Genomic DNA, 24,035 nt, shown 5'->3' with positions numbered 1-24,035 from the left:
TGATTCAATAACCCTGGCACTTTAATTCTGGAACAGCTCAGCCTTCTTTATGACAGCAAGAACTTGATGTTTGCTTCTTTAATTGGCAGGGATGATTCACATAAATTCCTTCACCAGCTTTTGCATTAATTAGATTGTATACTTCGCATCATTAGGCATGCGTGAACTCAGATGTATGCTTCGCATCCTTAGGCATGTGTGAACTTCGCATCATTAGCAAATATGTATTTCGCTTGAAGGATGTGTATTAATTGTCTTTTGAATGAGGCAGATATGTCTTATATATATGTGATGCAAAATCCTTTTTATGTCGGCCTAATATAAATTTGAATCTCTTTAATCCGAAATGCCTTGATAGATAGGGTCGGCCCTATTTAAGCAAGCACGTTATTATGCATGTAGCGTGGGGTTTCATTATGTAGCGTGGAGTGAAGTGAGGTATAGGGCCCAATCCTACACGTTGGAGAAAGGGGCTGGCCCCCTTGTGCGGATTCCAATGTTGCCCAAGGCAATTGGAATCCGCCATTCCCTAATTATAATCAACACTCCCTCTTAATTAGGGAGAAAGATAATCTTACAACCAGGTTACAAGATTAGGGCCCAGCCCTAAGTAATACATACAATGTTTAGATTGTAATCCGAACTTAGTTGTCAACTTCAAATATTCCTGAGAGAGGATCACAAGTATCCTATAGTATCCATCTTGTACTGCCTGTGGAGGGTGACTTCAAACTTTAACATGCACACTTGCAAGTCATGAATACATACACAATTATTCATGCACATCATGGAGTCTTTCCATGCCATCGATCATGCATATCCATCATTCATTGTCTTTACCTCAGTCTTCTCCCAAAGAAGAATGTAACATCATAATCTTCCATCTTGCACCCAAGCATAGAGTGGAGATACATAATCATTGCTCTCCATAAGCATAAAATGAAAACATAGTCCTCCATCTTGCACACAAGCATAGAATGGAATCTAATAAACATAATTCTCCATCTTGCACACAAGCAAGAAATGGAATAGACATAATCAAAATATTGTAGTCTTCCATCTTGCACACAAGCATAGAATGGAACTACATAACATAGTCTTCCAGCTCGCACACAAGCATAGACTGGATCCACCTTACATTGCCCGCAAAGGGTGGAGAGAATCTTTTCTACCATCTTACATTGCCCGCAGAGGATGGCAACAATTACTCTTCTCCTTGAGAAGATTACACTACCACCTTACATTGCCCACAGAGGGTGGTTGATACAACACAATGTATCACAGAGGTTGAGAGGAAGATTACACTACCACCTTACATTGCCCGCAGAGGGTGGTTGATACAACACAATGTATCACAGAGGTTGAGACTCCCTCTCAACCAAGGCGGTGTTCTCCATACTCCAAGTCTATCTCAAGCTTCAAGAGACTTGGTGAGAACATCTGCAACACAAGATTGTCCTGCCATAAAACACTGAATTGTCAGGTATCTCTATACAACCTTGATAATAAATCAAAACAGCATAACAAGAATTTTGAGAAACCACACTGCTTCTCTTGATGCAACACTTGCAACAATGTATTTAGCTACAGTAATACTTAATGCAACTGAGGACTGTCCCTGTAGGTCCAAGAGATCGTAGCGGGTGAATGCTTGAAGTGTTTTCCTTGTCCGTAACACTTTTTTGACCAATCTGAACCTAAACAGCTTCAGCCCATAATCAATTGTGTCTTGCAAATATCAAAATATGCTTGCTTGCAACAATATGCTTAGCTGAAGCACTCGCCAATCAACCTGCCTCTATTCAGATGAATTTGCAAGATCATAGTTGGTTGCAGACATAATTAACTTCTTCAAGTTAGTTTCCATGTAAGTTTATAATCCATAATTCTAACATAACAATAGAAAACTTGACTTAGAATAATTTCATTAGATCCTTGCCACACTTCTAACCTAGAAGTAATGCATTTTAGGTTTAGATCTTCCATCTCAATTCTGAGCTAATTCTTTCTTATATTAAATCATGAGACTATCTTTATCAGTCAGAGTTTGATCATCAGAATTAGCATTTCAAATACTTTAAGGAACAGGTTAGAATCTTTACAAAAACCCTAGGCTTATCAAATACTCTTTCATACCAAGAGTTTTATTGAAGGTCATAGGGCTCCCTTTTAATCCTACTGATAGCCAAACATCATAGATCATAAGTATTCATAAAAAAGGATGAGAAATGCCAACTTCACCTTTTATGAATTGGACCCATGGTGCAATTATGATTAGGACATATCCTCAAACTTCTTCTAATTGAGTGAGAAGATCCTAATGCCTTATTTCAAAGCTCCCTCTGAAGCCACATCAATCCAAGCTTATGGATTTATGATGTCAGTAAGGCCTTGGCCCTCGACATACATCACCTACTATATGAGGTTATAAAAAATGACCTTGGGTGAGGATCACAACATTTATGATAAGTTAGATGCGTTCTTTTAAGAGTATAACCAATGATCCATAGAATGCTGAGACAATACTTATGTGACACAAATTAAAAGAGCTAGCCTGTAACACATAACCTTGAAAACTTGTACATCACCATATTTCACACTTCATGATAGTAAATACTCAACTGAAAAGTCAGTTTTATGTAACCATTATAGAATCATTCAAATGATAGTCAAGACTCAATCAGATCATAGGTGAGGAAGTACTGATAGAATGTTTACAAGGAGTGTGAAGTATACTTACCAATGAAGATACTAACCAAGCAATGATAGTGAGAGCCTATACTTCCATGAATCAATAGCAATTAGTAAGCTACAGTATATAATAAAATAATTCTGATAAAGGATTTCAGATCAACCTCTAGATATCCAACAACAAATACAAGCATTGTGAACAATAAATTCCTAACTCACTTATTTATGACATTAATGAATACTTCATTTACTCAATTAGCAGCGATACTTATGTAACTGGCTTATTTTCCCTTACACACATAGATAAAGGCACACACAAATTAAACGAAGTTCAAAACAGAGAGGAAATATTCAAGTTCGCAATGTCTTTACAAATATATGAAGTTCAACTTTTCTTCTTTGTTTTGATCTCACTCATTGGAACAATTAAGCACTAGATATTTAATGTGGGCATACATTCCATATTTAATTTTAGTATATAATTGATCAGGTCACAGACAGGCACGTACACAAAATTTCCCCTACTAGGTTTAGGCCTGTTTTAACCATAATTAATCTATTTCAAAATACTTATGACTTCAACTAAATTGATTAGAAGACAAAATCTATCTTAACATGAATCAATTTGTGATATTCCATAATTCAATTAATTTATCAATTATTAATAAGTAAATTATTCATTTACCATACTAGAGAACTAATTATATCATACTAGATAATTAATTTTATCATCCATAATTCTGAATGCAAGTGTCAACCTACTTTATTACTTCAGTTCTAAGGAAGAAGGGGATGGCTATGTTAACAAAGCGCTCAGAGACCAAGCTACAATAGGCTCCCTCAAGGTTTACGGTTCCAAGCCCTTACCCTATCTTGGGACCATACCCTCAAAGTTTACGGGACGTTGATCCTTACCCTATCTTGGGAATCAGCCTATTGATTGGATTTAGCTTGCCCCTCTTTGGAAACAACTCCATTCTCAACTTTCTTAAATACTGATAGTAGTAACAAGCATTAGGCTATAAGTATACTAACTTGACATGTATTATGAATATATATGAAATTAAGTATAACTGTCATACATATTGCAGTCCATATTAATATTATTATTAAATTCTGCATAAGAACATTATCAGGTATCATATATTAAGCATACGTTAAGCACATCCCCATGCATACCACCTAGAACAAAGATGTTACTGCCTGTAACTTAATAACAGTTCTGATCCGATCCGATCCGAGGTGATATCACTGGATGCTTTGATTTCTTTCCTTTATGTCTCTCAATATGAGGGAGAGGTCACACCTCCTCATCATGTATGTTCTTTGGCAAGAGACACACCCTTTCACAATCAGATCTGCAACTCTTATTTAAATCAGATCTTAACCACTACATAAAGTTGCAGCGCAAAATAATAAGCCCTTAACAACAACCTTAATTAACCAAGCGTCCTCTTATAATATTCGGTTTAACAAGGACTAAAATAGAAGTTTCGTTCATTTAACATTTAATGTTTTCATTGTTATCAAAGTCGTCTTATTGAGAGATCCTTATATTTACTAACCTGTCACCAAAGAAGGAAAGGACAAGAGACTGAAATTAGATGATTAAATCTGATCACTGGTTAGTACGAACCTATCTCTGATATTTCCATCAAGCCTATCTCCAACTTTCCGCCCCATTAACCTGACTTGTGAATGAGACAACAATCCGGAAATAAAGGAGTACTAAATTCTGAAAACTGAAAGTTGATCTAGCCTATAGCTCTGATACCATGTTATTTTTATTACTTTCAGATTAATATAAACTCATAAATCAGAATTTAGTTTGATTAGCTGAAAGATTTAGAGATTTCTAGATTTAGGCATGACGTAGAAATGAACAAAGAAATAAGAACAACACATGGTTACCCTGGGAAAACCTCCTAGGAGGAAAAACCCAGCCAGAAAAAATCCTCAGATCTGATTATGGATTATATTCATATAACAGTTACAACATTTATCTTAGGTTCTTGAAGATGTCTGAAGTGTTTGCTCTTAGGGCTGATGGAATCAACCACAGGTCTGCACTTTCATGTATATCAGGTCTGCTCCTTCAACACACCAATCAGCACTCAGACTCAAGCCCTAGATCTACACTCTTGATGTGTCTTAGATTTGCACTGATTCAATAACCCTGGCACTTTAATTCTGGAACAGCTCAGCCTTCTTTATGACAGCAAGAACTTGATGTTTGCTTCTTTAATTGGCAGGGATGATTCGCATAAATTCCTTCACCAGCTTTTGCATTAATCAGATTGTATACTTCGCATCATTAGGCATGTGTGAACTCAGATGTATGCTTCGCATCCTTAGGCATGTGTGAACTTCGCATCATTAGCAGATATGTATTTCGCTTGAAGGATGTGTATTAATTGTCTTTTGAATGAGGCAGATATGTCTTATATATATGTGATGCAAAATCCTTTTTATGTCGGCCTAATATAAATTAAATTACTTTTAATTTAATTTGAATCTCTTTAATCCGAAATGCCTTTTTAGATAGGGTTGGCCCTATTTAAGCAAGCACGTTATTATGCATGTAGCATGGGATTTCATTATGTAGCGTGGAGTGAAGTGAGGTATAGGGCCCAGCCCTACACGTTGGAGAAAGGGGCTGGCCCCCTTGTGCGGATTCCAATGTTGCCCAAGGCAATTGGAATCCGCCATTCCCTAATTTTAATCAACATAGTGAAAGAATAATACAATTGCAAATTGAAAATAGAAAAAAAAATAGAGAAAATCAAACAATTGTTCCTTAAGGCTTTGAAAAAAAATCATAAAAAAGAAACAAATGAATGAATCACTTACCTCTACTACTTGTTTTTCTATCTAACTGCTCACTAATGCTACCCTAGTTTTGATCTTTTTAGTTGCACATTCAAACCTTGCTCAAAATGATTTTTCTTTCCCTGCAATTTGGCTCCAAAATTTTTTGGCATTAAAAAATGAATTGGAATGGAAGAGGGAGGCTTCTTTTATTCATTTAGGGTTGAGTGTAGTGTGGGGGTTTGCAAAAGAAAACATTAAAATAAATTTTAATTTATTTTGGGCTTTAAAGAAAAAAAAAGAGTGCACTCGAGTAGGGATGGTTGGGGGGTGTCATTGGCATCCGTCTCGGGGACATCTGGTCATCCTTGAAAAGTCCTTGTGCTTAATTGGTGATGATAGGGGATGTTTCTGAGTTGTTCTTGCATCCTCAGTACAAGTACAAGTGAAAAAATGTCGGGGAAGCTTCCTGAAGGATCATAGGTTTTTCGCAGATTGTCCTTTAGGGACATAAAGTACTATTTGTCTTGGGAGCACTAAAGTCCTCATGGGAATTGGGATGTGATGGAGTGGAGATATAAGAGCATCAGGCGAACGCTTTGGAATTTTACTTGGAGCAGATAAACGGGAGCAGCAAAGACAAATGGTGTGTTTGGAGCATGATTGGACAAGCTCCATTTGGAACACATTGCAATTTGACTTCAAAAAGTGGTTGATTTGACTTTAAGTTCGATTAGGTTAATGCAACAAGCAAATGGCTAGTGTTGGACCCAGGTTATGTAAGTGGAATATGAGGCAGATGGAGAGCACAACTATCTTATTACTAAGATATTTCACTTTACAGGTGGCAACATTTGTAAAGATTGAAAGTTTTGTCCTCCCACTCAATGCAGGATTAATCAATATTGCTTTTGTATACGATCTATTTATGATTTTATATATTTTTGTTTGGAATAGTGCAAGCTTGGCTGATATATGTCCTTATTTTGAATGCAATGGAATACCTTGTAGCTGAGCTAAGGAAATTCATCTTCCTTGTTTATGTGATATGCTATCGTAGGTTAGTATTCCATTATATATATATTTTCCTTAGAAATAAATATCTGCTCAGTTTTTTTATCTATTGCTGTGTATAAGTGATGCATCAAAATTACTTTTGCTATTAGATTCATTCTATATATGTCATAAAACTCCAAAATATATGCTTATTTCATATTGAGGTATTGAAGGACATGCTCCCAGCTAAGTATTACATGTAAATTTGAAAAGAATACAATTTTAGATAACATAATTGATTTATTGTTTGGGGACATATATACTTATAGAGAATTCTCATTCTTTTGTTTGCAGGAGTCTATTCTTTTATGGCAAAGGAAGTGTGAAGATGCCTTGCAATCTCTAATCCTATTTGGAGCTCGTCATCCTGTACGTCGACTTGCATCAATTGCTATGGTACGGATTATAGATAAGGGTGATAATATATCAGTATATTCACGGGCAAGTGGATTTCAAGGTTGGCTTTCAGATTCAAGAAAAAATGATCCTCTATCTTTCATTGGTAAGTCTTCAAGAATTACTTTTGTAATTAGGTTGAAAATCAGTATCTTGCTTTGAGTTGCATGAATTATAGAGGCTTATGATCTATGTGGATGATGGTTAATAGCTATACATCAAAAGTCGTTGACAATCTTAAACGAGCTTGGTGGGAGTATGGATCCATTTAAAAACTAAAACTACCACGAATATCTCTATGCTTAACATTAAAAGGAGAAAATGTAGACTGATATGCTTGGTATAGAAAGTAGTTTTATCTTTTACATTAATCACCAATGCAATTTCCCATTTGAAATTAAAAATTTGAAGAAATAATAATGTTCTTGCCATGTGTGTGGATGAAAAGTGTGAAGACAAAGTTTTGAATAACAAGAGGGACATGTTGATGTTATTGTAGCTTCGGTAGTAATCCTTAGCTGACTACGATCAAATATGTAATTAGCCTTTCGGCTTTACATATTTGTATGGGCCATTTAATATAATCGCTTTGTTAATAAAGTATATTATTAAGTGGGCCAACTTGGAAAGTTTGCCACCCTTGAGGAAAGACATGTGGGTTTGAATAGAGCCGACCCATTGGTGAAGAGTCACCCACATATGGGTATAAATAAGATCGGTTCCCTCTCTACAATTATTCGAAGAACACACAGCAGTGTGATAACACATAGCAGACTGAATTTACGAAAGATGTGCTCGGGGGTGACGATAGAGTTTATCGTCTATGGTTGGGAGGGCAACGCTGTGTCATTGCCCGTGGTTAATCGAGCACACTGCATATCAACAGGGTATCAGAGCAAGTTCCGATCCTGGCTTATACAACAATCGAATCAGTAAGTGGAATTGCAGCCTAATGAAGATCAACTGGAGTATTAGATCGCTGTCAAAGGTGAATGCAAAAATTGCAGATCCCAAAATGAGTGTTTCCTCTTTAAAACTCGCTAAAGCTCTTATCAAAATCGCATAGACTCAATGTTGTATGAATCACTGTCAATATGAAAGTAAAATTTGCTATGGTGCAATACAAATTAGAATCGCCTTGTCTCACAATGGAATTCGGTATCAAAGGAATGCACAGTCAGATGTGTATCGCCAAATATGATCAGAAGATTAAATTGCTGAAGTGAGTAAAATCGATGTTAATTTGGTCAAATGAAATGATCAAATTTGGAGTTATAGGCGTCCCAAGAGTTCGGTACCTCATCGCAGATCATTAGGTGCTTGCATTTAATAAATTGTTTTGTGATGATCTTCAAGCATCGGTTGTAAACAAAACACCTTATCGTAAATCGCTATGGTTCATGTATTTATTAAACACATGAAGGATGCACACATTTAATGCAATACGGTTGATCAAAGACATTCGAGTTTATCACAAACAATGGTCGGCCACCTCTGCATTTACTGATCGAACAACTTCACCATAGTGGGTTGCGTCTGTGGTTTGGATGTTGCTTGTTTCTTCAATAACATAGGCATTTCCTTGTTGATGGAAAGCCAAGAGTCTTGGCTGTATGCTCTCATTTTCAGTCAATAAAGGAAGAAGTTATAAATGTGTGGATACTTTAAGAGCTCCTTGCAGCTGGGCGACTATTGTGGCTTCCATATTTTGGAAGTGGAGCGATCTGCATTGGAGGCAACGTTGATAGCCATTGTGCATAATTTAGTTATAGGTCTGGTACAGCATTGAAGCAGGCCTGATTCGCCTGCCATTGGAGCAGACAATTCAGATCTGAGTGCATCCTTGTGTTTTTCAAGAAAAGTAAAGTGGCTATATTAGAATCAATAAAGAGATAAGTATTTCATGGTTGAATAATGTTCATGAACTTTTATATTAATTCATACATTTGAATAGTGAATCATGTATGCTTCTAGCATTGGTGTTTCCCTTCGGGATAGATTAGTTCTATGAACTATTTGTAATCTCTCTTTGAAATACTTTCAGGACGGACCAAGAAGCATAAGAGATTGCATTCAAGGAAGGAAGAACTTGATAATTACTGCCATGAGATTGAGTTGGTGGCTGAAGATGTTTCTTCGAAGAGGAGGAATTAACATTCAGAGGGAGTCTAACAATATATAAGAGGCAACCTTGGACGAGGAGGTCAAATGGTTGATATCAGATTTAGAGGGAGCCACATCATCATAAAGATCTGCTTAATGCATTCTTCTCAGCGAAAGATGTTTGAGGTGCAAGCCGTTGTTAATGCATTCTTCTCTGTGAGAGAAGTTCGAGGTGCAAGCCGTTGTTAATGCATTCTTCTCTGTGAGGGAGAAGTTTGAGGTGAAAGCCCTTGTTCCACCCTTTGGGAGTAGCCATGGTGGATCCACCCTTTGGGAGTAGCTATGGTGGATGTCATATGAGAGACTCCATGACTTAGCACTTGTGTTTATTCACCCTCAGAAAGTAGCCACGGTGAACGTCATGATGAGATGACGACATCATGTTGAGGATTCCGTGATGGGCACTTTTGTTCATTTGCATTTCCATTCATGGGAGTAGCCATGATGGACCCACCCTCTGGGAGTAGCCATGGTGGTTGTGTTCATTTGTATTTCCATTCATGGGAGTAGCCATGATGGACCCACCCTTTGGGAGTAGCCATGGTGGATGTCACTACATGACTAAGATATTGAGAAGGATTCCTCCCTAGCTAAGAGGGAGTGTTGATGTTGTTGTAGCTTCGGTAGTAATGCTTAGCCGACTACGATCAAATATGTAATTAGCCTTTCGGCTTTACATATTTGTATGGGCCGTTTAATATAATCGCTTTGTTAATAAAGTATATTATTAAGTGGGCCGACTTGGAAAGTTTGCCACCCTTGAGGAAAGACATGTGGGTTTGAATAGAGCCGACCCATTGTTGAAGAGTCACCCACATATGGTATAAACAAGATCAGTTCCCTCTCTACAATTATTCGAAGGAGAACACACAGCAGTGTGATAGCACATAGCAGACTGAATTTAGGAAAGATGTGCTCGGGGGTGACGATAGAGTTTATCATCTATGATTGGGAGGGCAATGCTGTGTCATTGCCCGTGGTTAATCGAGCACACTGCATATCAACATGACAGCTCATTTATTTCTTGATTGACATCATCATTTATTGTTTTCTGTTTTGTGTAGAACTTGGAGGAATACTTTCTTTTGAATGTGCTTCATAATATTTTATCCTATTGCATTAAGCAAACTTTTAACTAAATTATGATGCAAGCAAAAATTGATTCATAGGAGAGTAATTTCTTACTCATTCAATCCCTTCATGTCCTTGGCTAATTTATCTGTTGTTTACAAGAAAGATCTCTTTGTAGCCATTCACTCTTTTGAGCATATTGTCATCCATGTCTCTCAAAATGTTATAGGAAGATTGTGATGCTGGCATGGCAAGGCCTTTTGGGTCATGTTTTTCATGTTTATTCAATAGATTTTCTGTCTCTACAACTGTAATAAAAAGTATCTTTTGGATTTTGTGATTACCTTGCCCTTATTAAGGGAATGCCAATAAATTCATTCAAATAACTTAGGTATCTTCTCTTTGATTGCTCAGCATGAACTTGTGTACTATGCCCTAAGTTTAGAAATAGGGTAGCACCTCAGATTTCTCTACTTTGGAGCAATTAGAGGATTTTTATGAGTTTGGGGTCCATTTTTTTTAACTTACGTGTGTAAGGGCACTTGGGGACATGACTTCATCATCTACAAACTTTTCGAACAAAATTGTCTTTCATTAGTCATCACGGTCAAAGCTTTCTCCCTTGGGACCTTGCTTTAAGAGAAGGTAGGGGATTTTAATTATGGTTCAAATTTGTGTTCCATAGCATTTTTAGGATGGGGATGACATGAAATGCAGGGGCAGTAGGGGATGAAAGGTCTTATTTTGGGCACTACAGGGGATGACAATAAAAAAATAGGAAAATTATAAAACATAGGAAATTTTAAATATTCATATGATAATTTATTCACCAGATTCATTATATGACCATATTATGAGACTCTACACCTGAATTGAGAATTCATGAGTTGACATACAAATTAACAAAATTTCATTGTCTAATAATTTGAGTTTTTGTTATCAATGTGCATATGCAACAATGATGTAACGACCATAACAAATTTCAATAAAAAATATTTACCACTTTTTGATCACTAGGGTCTCGTGAGGGTGAGGTGGGAGCTGAGTAATGTTATTGTTCAGCACATTTTGATCACCAAGATCCTATGAGGCTGGGGTGAGAGCATATAATTGATTAATAATAATTTTTACATATATTATTGAAAGAAACAATGATGCCCAAAAGATGCAGCAACAGATTGCATGAACAATACAAATATGCTGTAGCTGAATAAATATACTCAAATATGCTAGAATATCATCAAGCAGACAACATACAAATATGAATCTTTTCTCAAAATTGCCCCTGCTTTGTCATGAATACCAACTTGTAACTCCTCATTAATGAGTTGACAAATGTCATTGTAAATTAGCTGCCAAGAGGTTTATAACACTACTTTCTAGAAATTCATGCTCCTATCGACCATAATTTTATTATTTTATTTGTTGCTTTTATTTCCCCAACCATGTCCTTTTTAGTAAATTTTATATTTTTATTGGGAAAGTAAAGATAGGGCCCACATAGGCTAATTAATCAAATTGGGACATTACAAGTCTGCCCTTTCTGAAATTGCTTGTCCACAAGCAATGCATAGTTAGGGGCTCAAGAATCTCTAATCCCTTCCAAGTCGCATTTTAGTATGTAGGTTCCTCTAGGGAACCCAGTATTTTGTGACTGTTATGCTCCTTAGCTTCTTCACTTGCTTATCAATGATGGCATTTGGTACCAAAATGAGTTTCTCTTCATCATTGAAGGGCGGTAAATCAACTAATGGTGTAATATGTGTCCAAGTGTTCTTTTGAGGCAAGACACATGGAAACTATTATGAATTTTGTTGTCTCTTTACTATGCCAACTCATAAACAACTTCACCAACCCTTTTCAGAACTTTGTAAGGCCCATACAAAGTGAGGTTTGATCTTCACATGTTTTACAAATACATTTTCTCAATCAACTATAAAATAATAAATACTTGATTCATGTTAAACTAGAAAGTGACTGGGCATTTGTCAAACTAAATGACATGACCAAGAACTTGAAGTGTTCAAAGTGGCATTTGAAAGCTATCTTTTGAATGTCCTCATTGCCTATGTGGATCTAGGATGTGGCTAATCTGGCTCCAAAATGGCTGACTAACCTTCGTGTTATACACAGCCGAAAAATGAAAGACAAAGCTAGTTCTGCCGAGCACGGCCGAGATCTGTAATTTTCGACTTACCTTCATGTTATGCAAAAATTGTGGCGTTTTTGGAGCCAGATTAGCTACCACCTGTGGATCTAAGGGTAGCCTAATCCCAGGTCAATCTTTCAAAAGTAGATTGCTCCATGTAAGTCATTATTGAGTTCATTGATCTTGAAAATAGGATATTTATTTTTGATAGTCTTCCTGTCTAATGCTTTCTAGTTGATGCACATCCTAATTTTACCATCATTTTTCTTCACAAGAATCATAGATGATGCAAATGGGCTAGAACTAAGTTTGATATGGCCCATCTCCAATAAGTAGCCTTTTCTATTTCTTCTTGTATATCTACAAATGACAATATTTAGTGATCATGATCGGCTTAGAGCCTGACACCAACTCTATGATGTGTTAGAATCCCCTATTTGATGACAACTTGGAGGCATATTGCTAAACACAATACCATGCTTATCCAATTGGTTTCAATGCCACATGATAAGTGTGGTGCCTTTCACTACAAAGCAGTTGGCTTCCCATGCAACTTTTCCTTAATTGAAGGTCCTCTCTATACTTTTAGCTTTGATCATTTGTGATGACACATAGAATGACTCTAAGCACCATGTCTTTCCCTTGAGATTTGACTCTTAGCTCCATTGATTGATAATTTTGTGAAAATTCTCTAAGAGAATATAAGTATTGTATTCCTAGGACCATACGTGCTTCTCTTAGTTCCACAACATTCAAATCATCACACTCCTTATGGTCACCAAAGGATGAGTTGTGAAATTACCTTGGTTCATGGAATAGTGAATACAGCAGCGACTGTGATATTGAATCTGACTAAATCTTTAGCCTTAAATCCTTTTTTGATTACCTGGCCTTCATTAATGAAGTTGTGGATAGCCCCACTATTTATGAGCACTATGATTAGCTGCCTTAATAATTCTCTATGAATCCTAAATAGATGATATCAAGGTGCCCGAAAAGAGCTGTAAGTGTGTTTCTAGTAGTGTCCACATCTTCATTTGCCAATTTCTTAGGCTCATGCTTGATGACGTGCTCCTCCATAGCTTGTTGTAGCTATGGTTCTTTAGGATCACTCTCCTTATTAGATACCACTTCAATGTAATGGACTTGGCCCTTGTCAAGGTGTCTATGATCAAGTTCCCATTGCTGGTTAAAAGAGAAATGCAACTTTTTCCCTCTATGTTCATTTTTGGTGTGATCATCCATCTTCTTTGCTACAAGGGGGCTGTCGTGTAGCTTTCTGAGGGTATGAGTTGAATCCCCCTTTTTGATAATTGCTCTTTTGTGCTCTAGTAGTGGGTGGTCTTGGCTGAGATGAATTCAGGTGTCAAGCCCTCTTAATAGCTTCCTAAAGTGATGATAGTGCAAAGGCCTTAACTAGACCCTTGAGTGGTCCATATAGACCTTTAACGACAAAAGTGATCCTCTTTTTAACATGCTGGGTACCATAACTATAACTCGTTGAAATTTTGCTATGTATACATTTATTGTTTGACTCTAGAAAGCTCTCTGAAATACTCGTTCTCATCCTTTTGCTCAAATTTGTCCAACAATTGCTAGCTGAAATGATCAAGCTTGCACAAGGTCACATCCTTGTGTGACTTAACCATGGTGCCACCAATCATAGGCAGTACCCTCCAAATGCATTGTGGGAAATTGAATGGCATCTTCTTCCATCATAAGGATGAGCATGAACTAGCTATGCAACGTTTGCAGCCAAACTCAGATAGATATTTTGTTGCTGTTGTAAAATGTAGGTCCATTTAGTTTTTTCACATTATTCTTCAAGTCTTTTGGTAGTCATTTTGATTGCTCCTCTAGCCTCATTTATTGTCATGCCCCGATCCTAAGGAGGAAAAGACAATATAGAACAAATAAGACAATATATAAAATAAAATATTTACACCCCCGATCTGAATATTGCAACAAGGATCAGCCTTGTCAAAGTGGTGATTTGTATAGCATAAAGAATAATATCTAAAACAATTTGTTTCCAAGCAGCTGCGATTAAGGGAAGAGACAACTGTTACTTATGAAAGGATGCCTCTTTATGAAGTAAGAGACTCTTGGTAAGAGTTGTGTCTCTATGTTCCTCTTAAAGGCTATATAAGGAGAGCCTTCTCCTTGAGGAAAGGATGGAATGGATAAGAATAAGTATTCGAACTGATATAAGCAATAAAGAACAGAAATTCTGATTTGTGATTGCAGTCTGAAGCTAGTAAGCTATATGTGGAATTGTGACATAAATATAAGAATGCATCATTTATATTTGCTGAAATATATATGAAGGGAAGAAGAATTCAGATTATATAAAGCAGAGCAGAATTAAGGAATAAAAGATTTAAGAACAAGCAATTCAGATTGTTGACTCAGGACAGCAAGTCAGAAATGCAGTCCAAAATCAATTAACCATTAATTAAGAATATCAATATATTACACCAATTCAGAGTATGCAATCAGAGCTGCAATTGAGAAATACCCTCAGCAATTAATATAAATCAGAAATATCAATCCAAGCAATAATCATTCATAAAGCATTAAAGTATTTATCAAGAAATATAAATCAGCAATAGTCTAGTGAATATACCTGGTCATCAATTTTGAATTCTAGTTAGTACTTGCGAACTGGATGGGGTCCGGGCCCATAGGGTGGGCTCTAAGGTTTGGAAGGACAAGGTCTTTTCCTACCCTTTGGCGAGCTAGGGATGGGGTCCTTGGTGTTGTCACCGGACAAGGTCTGGGTTCACAAGGTGAGCTAGGGTTTGGAGGGATGAGGTCTTTTCCTACCTTTGGCAAACTAAGGACAGGGTCCTTGGTTTCATCACTGTTGAGTTAGGGACCAGGTCTTTAGCTCAGCAGATTTGCAAAGTATTTACAGGGAATTCAAGATTTGATCAACTTGGGTGTTCTGCAATGTTGTATTGACTTGAATACATTTACATAGATTGCGGTTCTTGATAAAAATATTATATCTTGAGTGAATTCTATTATTTTAGAGAATATCCCAAAAAGGGGACATTACATTTATGCTGGAAACTCTTCCCCAAAATCTCCAAGTAATTGATGAAAGATACAGTGGCTTTGACGTGTTTGGATTTCCTTTGATATTCTTCAAAAAGTCTGACATGCTCCTCTATGGAAGTAGTCTCAGGTTCTGACCTTTCTTCTTTCTATAGAAATATGGGCTTAATGGTTTTGGGATGGATCTAATTACTGACTGGTTACCTGCAAATGAAATTTCTCATCTTTGTGATGTTCTAGTATGACCTTGATGCTGCAAGGAATGGTGGTGTGCTTGTTACTCTGGATCTGCAACAATTGTGTCGATAAATTGGTCATTCTTTCTTGCGCCATCTGAATCCCTATTAAGGTATCTTGAAACAGATCTGTGCTTTCCTTATCTATCAAAGTCCTTTCATTACTCACTATGATTCATAGGCTTCTAGGAAGTTAGCTTTGATACCATTGTAATGACCTCAACAAATTTCAATATAAAATCACCAAGATACTATGAGGATAAGGTGAGAGTATACAATGAGTAAATATTATTGTTAAATACTTTCAGATCACCATGATCTCATGAGGCTAAGTTGAGAGCATATGGTTGATTAACTAAGTTACTGGTTCGGGTTCGGGAGCGGGTTTGAGGACGTGAACCCAGTTCATGGGTTCGTAAATTTTTTTTTTGCCTTTTGGGTTCGTAGGTTGGGTTCATTTGTACATGTATATATATACATATTATATGCAAAAATTTAAAGAAATATACAAAATTACAAATCTAAATACATTTAATAGTATGCTACTTCATCATTGATCAATGCCAGATGCCAATTCAATTGATAGTTCAGAATTTCAATAATATCATACTATGTATATACTCATATGCCATATAATATATATCAATGTATCATAGATTCATATATGTCCAGGTTCACGATTCAAATGAAAATCATTACAATTGCAAAATTGACAATCAAAAATAATAATTGTCCTCTATCTTCAATGTTCATCAATCATTAAAAGGATCTAGATCAAGATCATCATCATTTGCCCCAAGTTCAAATTTATTTTTTAATGTTTAAAGTCACTTTATTGTGACTTAACCCAGCCCCGTGCCTGGGTTCACTCGGGTCTGCACTTGTGTTCGCCCTGGGTTCGGCCAGGGTTCACCCTGGCCGGACCCAAGGCGAACCCAGTGTGGACCCGGTCCATGCTAGGAGGCCAAAAGCCATGAACCCGACAACTTAGTTGATTAATAATGATTTTCCTTGGGGTGAACTTGGGGTGAACTTTGGCTGAACCCAAGCACAAACCCGGGCCGTCAAAAGCCATGAACCCGACAACTTAGTTGATCAATAATGATTTACATATAGATTATTCAAAGAAACAACAATGCTAGAAAGTTCAACAATAGATTGCATGATCGATACAAATATGTTGGAGCTGAATAACCATATTCAGATATTCTGGAATATCATCAAGTAGACAATATATTAATATGGACCTGATCTACTATTACAATATGTTGCTACTTCAAATACAAAAACAAATTAAGAAAACTTTGAACACAAATACAACATCTAAATGAGATTGACCTCAGTTAAACAAAAGGTTTTTGACCCCCAATCTCCAAATACAAGGGTTTTTGTCCTTGAATTGATAGTTGAACACAAGGCTTAAGCTATCATTGGATATATTTGAAAAAGGGCAGTCACCTCAAAGGCAACCAAGCATCTCAATATATAGCACCAGTAGGGCACAAATTTCAATGCCCCATTTTCCCTCTCAAAAATAGCAATTAAAATTTTAATAAGATTCTTTTCTCAAAATAGTCCACACTTTGTCGTGATTCCTGACTTGTAACTCCGCATTACTGAGTTCTCATATAATCTGTCATGAAGAAGTTGCCCAATGTCTTCTGGGTCATAACCTGTTTGTAAGTTTGATAGGTGTCTTACGGGTCTGTCTAAAAGTGCAATAGCAGTTTGCTAAGTGTTTAGTCCATAATGTAAGGTTGGTACCGTACCAGTTCCTGTTGGTACCGTACTAGTTCGTGCTGGTACCATACCAGTTCCTGCTGGTACCGTACCGGTACCTGTTCCTGTTGGTACCATACCAATTCCTTGTACGGCGACCTCTTTTTTCCTTGGTACGACCTCCTCTGCCATTGTTCGGTCTACCATATTGGTATCGTCCGTGGCTTCTGACACAAGTACAGTTAGGCTGATCTGTGGTAGTGACACCCATCGTTGTGTCGGTGGTTCTCCTTCATTGATTTTTTGGAACAACACTCCTACTGGTCGTACGTCCCCCATTGGACTGGCCACTATAAGTGCTTCCTGTGGTACCAAGTGTGCCGAGGATAATTTTGGGGGTGTGAATTTCACCCTCGTGCTCTTCCATTGCGCTCGAAGCCCTCCATGTTGATCTTCCCCTTCCTCCTCTTTCGGTTGCTGCGATTCTGCTTCCCTTCATCCTCTTCCGGCTGTTGCGATTCTGCTTCCCCTTCATCCTCTATGGCTGTGTGTGGTGCCATACGAAACCCTTCATCGCCGCTCTCCTGCTCCTCTGTCTCTTCTGCTTCTTCCTCATAATGCTCGGTGCTGCTGACATCTTCAACCTCTACGGACGCGTCTAGCTTCTTCCTCCTTTTTGCCAGCTGTGCGATGTCACCTAGTGTGTCCAAATGGGCATAGTAGTACATGGTCGTCTTATTAGGTTCCACCCGTCTGCGCAGTTCGAAGGTTCCCCACATTTCTCGCGGTACTTGCAGGCGTATGACATCCAAGGATAGGCTGATGGCATGGTCGCACATGTAGAATGTCTTGTGTTCCAGCTTGAGAAAATCATGAATTCTTTCCGCCAACAATTGCCCCCAGTTGTACACTTTACCACACTTAATCCCATTCATTAACCCTATCATCCAGACGGCTATGTCGGATGCACAGTTGGCCCCTGTGAGGCGTCTTTTTACCAAGTCCATCAACATTCTCCATTCTCCTAGTGCGATAAATGCACGCTTCAACCCCCTACTGTCCGACCCAACACTCTTCCATTGTTCCTCTGTGAGGTCATCCCTGCATACCAAATCCATCAGCCATTTCATTTTTTCCTTGGTGAGCTTCTTGGTTGGTTTTGGTGCAGATGCCCCCTTCTCCGGTATGCCAAATACCCTCCTGAAGTCCTCTGGTTGAATGAAACTTGTACCGTGCATCCCTGAAACTGAATAATGGAAGCCCTTTCCTGCGGGTTGTATCTGGATACCATAGTCCGCAGCACTGGCTCAAAATCCTTGATGTTAAATGTGGGCATCTGGATGGCATGGTCCACCTGATCTTTTTTGAGGGAATCCTTTATCACATGGTCGGGGAAAGTTTCCTCCCACTAGGTATGACATTCACTGCCAATCACACTCTCAAAGGCTACATTCTCCGTCGTGATTCCCTTTGGATCCTTCTGCACTTTTGGCTTGATTTTGGCCTTCTTCCTGCTGTTGGCGGGATCTGTAGCTGTCATGTTTTGCCCTATTTCCCTATCTTTCTCCCGTCCTTGGCTGTTATTATGACGGTCTGCTAGTGTGACTCGCCAATTGGTACGAACCATTATACTAGCTGCTACCTCTCCATTGTACGGATTGGTCCGTACACTTCCCTCTCTTGACCGTACAACCTCTTCAACTTTCGCAAACTCTTTAGATAACTCTGTACGGATGGCACAAATTTTCCAACAAATGCTTTCAATTTTTATATGTGCCTGTTCCCTGCGTGTACGGACTTCCCTGTGTCGGCCTTCGTATGGTACCATACGGTCTTCTTCTTCTTGTCCGTACAGTCTTCTCCTCCTTTGAGTCGGCAGCCGTACGCTACTGTACAAACTTCTCAACTCGCCGTACGGTTTGCAATGTACCCCATACGAACTATTCTGCTGTGATTGTCGTATGTTGTGTTGTAAATTTCGTACGTCGTACGGACTGGTTCGTTGTGATTGACACAAACTGTATGGGTTAGGTGTGATCGCCGTACACCGTATGGTGCATTGTTCTGTTGTCGTTGTACACCGTACACAGTATGAGATGTTTCGTCGTACCTTGCTTGCCTTGACTTCTGCATCGTTCGTACGCACAATCCGTACACTGTACGGATTCGATGCTTGGTCTTCACGTGCCTTTGTTCGAGCAATCCGTATGCCGTACGGATCAACCACTGGTTCCTTCCATGCCTCCCCGCGCTCGTCCGTACTGCCAGTTCGTACGTTGTACAAATTTAATCTCTCCTCTGTGCCTGGCCGTGTGGATCCTTGTCTTCTTCTTCTCGATTTCGTCCTGCTGCCAAGTTTGCTTCGATTTCTTCTCTTCAATTTACTAAGGTGCCCCCTTAATTTCCTCTTTGCAGTAGTGTTGTGACGTTTTCATACATCGCCCCATTGCAAATGGGGACCCCTGCTTTTTTGCTTTTTAGGGTTTGTTTTCTAGGTCTTTTAGGGTTTTGTCCGTTAGCCTTTGCATTTTGAGTGTCGCCAAGGGGATCACATGGATAGCAAGTCCGGCTTGAGTGATGTCCTGATCCTGAAATTTTGGCTAAGTCTGAAAGTCCTGATCCTGCTAAGTCTGAAAGTCCTGATCCTGCCAAGTCTGAAAGTCCTGATCCTGAAAATTGGCTAAGTCTGGAATGCCCTGATCCTGAAATCTGACTAAGTCTGAAAATTGAAAAACCTCAAAAAACTAGATTTTGCAATATAACTCCTGGAGGTTTGAAACCACTCTCAAACATCCTGAAAGTATATATGGAATATAACTTAAAGTATAAGAATGTTTCTTCTTTCTTATACTTAAATGTTATATTCCATAAAATTATCCTGACGGAGAGTTCAAAAGGTCAAATTTCGCTCCTGACCCTCTCAGGAGGTCCAAAGCGAATCTCGCTCCTGACCCTTCCTGAGGGTCCAAGGCAAAAATCAACCTAGGACTCATTCCTGGCCTTATTCGACCAAATTTTTGATTTGCAAAACATTTTGTTTGGACTTTGGGATTGAAAACTTTGTAAACTTTGAAATGATGAAATTTTTCCAAGATTGTAAATTTCGCTCCTAACCCTTGCTGAGGGTCCAGAGCGAAATTCATTGTGGATTTCGTTTGCCAACTCGCTTGAATTTGAAACCTTGTTCCTGGCCTTGAAAATGATCTTACCTTGCCCTGTGAAGTGATTTGAAACTAAAAGATTGAGCAATTTAGCCTAGATTGTAAATTTCGCTCCTGACCCTTGCTGAAGGTCTAGGGCGAAAATGTTGTTCAAGTTTATTTCTCGCTAATTTTGGCTAACTTGTTTTGTGCAGGGTTTTCCGGAGAGAAGATTGGACGTTACTGGATGCATTTGAAAGTTTGAAAGTTTGAAAATTGTTGAATTTTGGGCAACAAGGATAATTTCGCCCCTGACCCTTACTGAAGGCCCAAGGCGAAATTCTCCATGAAGGTCATTTTTAGCATTGTTGTGGTCAAGATGAGGTATTAAAGGCAAGAAGAGCGGTGGAATGAGCATGATGAAGCCCCAAACCCGTTTGAAGACCAAAGGATGAAGGAGTTTTGCCTAGAGAAGGCAAATGCTCCTGACCCTCTTTGAGGGTCCAGGGCGAATTTCTTGTGGACACACTATTTTATCCCTTGTTGGATATAAAAACCTATTCATAGCATGAAACAAGATAACATCTTCCTTAGCCAAGAAATTTCGAGATGAAAAGTGGAACGATTTGATCATGATGGCAAAGGGCGCTCCTGTCCCTCACTGAAGGTTTGGAGCTTGATTTTCAAATTTGCGCTATCCTTGCAGGATCAAAGTGATTTTATGATTGGAAGAGATCAAGGAAAGCATGTTCTATCCGTTGAATATAATTTGAGTGGTCAACAAGGAGGAAATCAACCCAAATGACAAAGGGCGCTCCTGACCCTCACTGAAGGTCTGGAGCTAGATTCTAAAAATGCAATTTTCTGACAAGGACAAAACGAGTTTTGTGATTGAAATGAATGGAAGAAGGTGTGTTTTGCCCGTTGAAGATAATTTGGAGGGCTAACGAAAGATGGATAAGCTTGAAATTGCAAAATCGCTCCTGACCCTCTCTGAGGGACCAGGGCGAAAAACCTAATATCCAGCCCTTCTCTCCAAGTTTGGACAAATCTAAGCCAAGGCGCAAGTTTGAAATGATGTTTAAAATGCCTTGAGGTGGAATTGAGATACTAGGATTACGAATTTGGATGACAATTTGCAAATTCGCTCCTGTCCCTCACCAAGGGTCCAGGGCGAAATTTCTAAGTGTGCCCACTTTCCTTGCATTTCGAGATAACTTTTTGTTTCCAACACTCAAAAGGGAGTGGAGAATGATGTTCTACGCCTTGAGGGTAATTTGAAGTTGAGGTAATTAAGAATTTGTGCAAAAGACTCAAGATCGCTGCTGACCCTCTCTGAAGGTCCAGGGCGATTTTTGCAAAACCAATAGCTTCCCTCCAAGATTACGCTAAGGCAAGGTTGTGCAAAGATGGAAAAGGTCTTCTAAAGCATGGTGAACAAAGATTTGACTTCAAAATTTGATAATCCTAGCCTAAATTGCTAAAGTCGCTCTTGTCCTTCACTAGAGGCCCAAGGCGAAAATCTTTAGAACACCTATTTTGCCTTGCGGAAGCAAGTTGAGCATGCATGGAACAAGTGAAAGAGATCATTACTTACCCCACAACGAGAATTGACAAATAAAAGGTGAAGGATTAAGAGCAAAAGTGAAAAGGCGCTCCTGTCCCTCTCCAAGGGTCCAGGGCGAAAAAGGTCCTAATGCACTTCCCTCCTAGAGATCAAGTGAAATTAAACTCAAGACTCCAATTAAAAATGCCATTTTAATGCCTAGATAAAGTATTGGACAAGAAAATGAGGAATGCAAGGCCTAAATTGAAAGTTCGCTCCTAACCCTTGCCAAGGTTCCAGGGCGAAGTTGGTAGCATTTTTTATTTTCACCATATTTGAGCGTTGATATCCTCCAAATTGCATTAGATGCCAAATTGCTAAATTCGAAATATTTGGAAAAATTAAATTAAATTGGCATTTAATAAAAGACACATTGGCATTTAATAAATTAATTTTGAGCCTCAAAAAATCGAATTTTTATTATAAAGGCATTTAAAATTAATTTTTGTGAAATCAAAATTAAAAATGGAGCGCTTGAGGGCTTTTTTTTTTTATCAAGTCGGCCTCTCCTTTTTGCAATTTTATTTATTTTTTAGGCCTATTTTGCCAAGTCGGCCTATGGGGAAGCAAAGTGGTGAGCGCCCTATATAATAGGGGTGTTTTGATCAAGTTTAATCAATCATTCACTCATTACTTCAAGTACGAATTTGGAGAGCAAGAAGAAGGTGCAAAATCTGGTCTATTTGGAGCGAATTTATCTCAAGTGTTGGAGGCTAGAAGGAGGTGGAGTCGATTCTTGTGAAGGCTAAAGGAGGCGCATTTTGCTCAAGGGAGAACTTTGATCTACATTTTGCCTAGCGAATTCACCTATTTTTGCATCATTTCTTAGAATTAGTACTCAAGTGGAGGTATGGCATAATCACCTTAACACCATTGTTGAAGATTTGAATTTTGTGCTTTGTTTTGAAAATTCTAAGTTTGATGTAGTTAATTAGGAAATGATAACTCAAGATTTATCATGAAGTTTCCTAATTAATATCTTTTATCTTCCTTGCTACTCTTCAAGATATTTTACTAATTATGAAATGTTGTGTAGGTGTCAAGATGGCGACTCCAAAGGCAGGAGCATCTACTAGTCGTCCAGCTCTCATGAAGGAAGATTAGAGGAATGAAGAATTGGAGACCAGGATCGTGTCCAAGTGGAGCAATATTGGAGATACCAACTTGGGAAACTTCAGTGTGAAGAAGTTTCGAGAGGTCCCTTACATTGGCAAGCCATCACCTGTCGCAAAGAGAATAATTGAAAGTGGCATCGACAAGAACGACCTTCTTTGATCTTGCATCATCAGGATAAGGGCGACCTCTTCCAGTCCAGTATTCCAGGGCGAGGTACATCATCATCCTGCAAATCAAGGACACGAGAAGTCCGAGCAAGGGTTCGTTGAAGAAGCAGATAGTTCCAGAAGAATTAATTAAAGCTAGCTTCTCAGCAACATCAAATTGACATCAACCAAGTGTCAGATGAGTTGGCATCCCAGTCATCACTTCTCCAATTAGATTGGTCCACCTCAGCATGTCCAGATTCAATGTACCTAACTCATGGGAGGTGGCACAAACTTCGATGTACCTACCCCAGCTATCTATTGGTCGAATTTTCCAAAGAAGACATGTGTCCTAAAGATGCAATTTTATCATTGTTCAAGCATTAAATGTTATGTAATGGCTGTAACAAACCCTAATTAGGGTTTTCATTATTGAATCTTGGCCATTGATCTCAAATTGATCTTAGCCATTGAATTGTATTAAGGGCACTATATAAGCCCCGACTCTTCATTTTGTAAAGGCAGTTGGAAGCAATAGAATAGAGTTAGTGAATAGAGAGTAGTTAGAAGGTGATTAGCAGTTGATAGAATAGCAATTAGAGTAGAGTAGAGAGAGAAGGCAAAGATTGTTGCCAAGATGTTGTTGTAAGAGACTTGTAAAACTTCATTGAAGAAATG

The 24,035-nt window shown here is 38.4% G+C and overlaps 1 protein-coding gene across 5 annotated transcripts in view; it reads left to right on the top strand.

Annotated features, from left to right (window-relative positions):
* The window catches only part of LOC131039422 (protein SWEETIE), a 326,474-nt gene that overhangs the window by 3,878 nt on the left and 298,561 nt on the right, over positions 1–24,035 (top strand). For all 5 annotated transcript variants that reach the window (XM_057972185.2, XM_057972184.2, XM_057972183.2 and 2 more), the window contains exon 2: positions 6,850–7,057. In XM_057972185.2, coding sequence (XP_057828168.2) covers positions 6,850–7,057 — 208 coding nt within the window. The remainder of the gene's footprint in view (positions 1–6,849; positions 7,058–24,035) is intronic.

Source organism: Cryptomeria japonica, chromosome 10 (assembly GCF_030272615.1).
Source record: "Cryptomeria japonica chromosome 10, Sugi_1.0, whole genome shotgun sequence".
Taxonomy (NCBI): domain Eukaryota; kingdom Viridiplantae; phylum Streptophyta; class Pinopsida; order Cupressales; family Cupressaceae; genus Cryptomeria; species Cryptomeria japonica.
The sequence above is the reverse complement of the archived record's forward strand: the minus strand, read 5'-3'. Positions and strand labels throughout refer to the sequence as shown.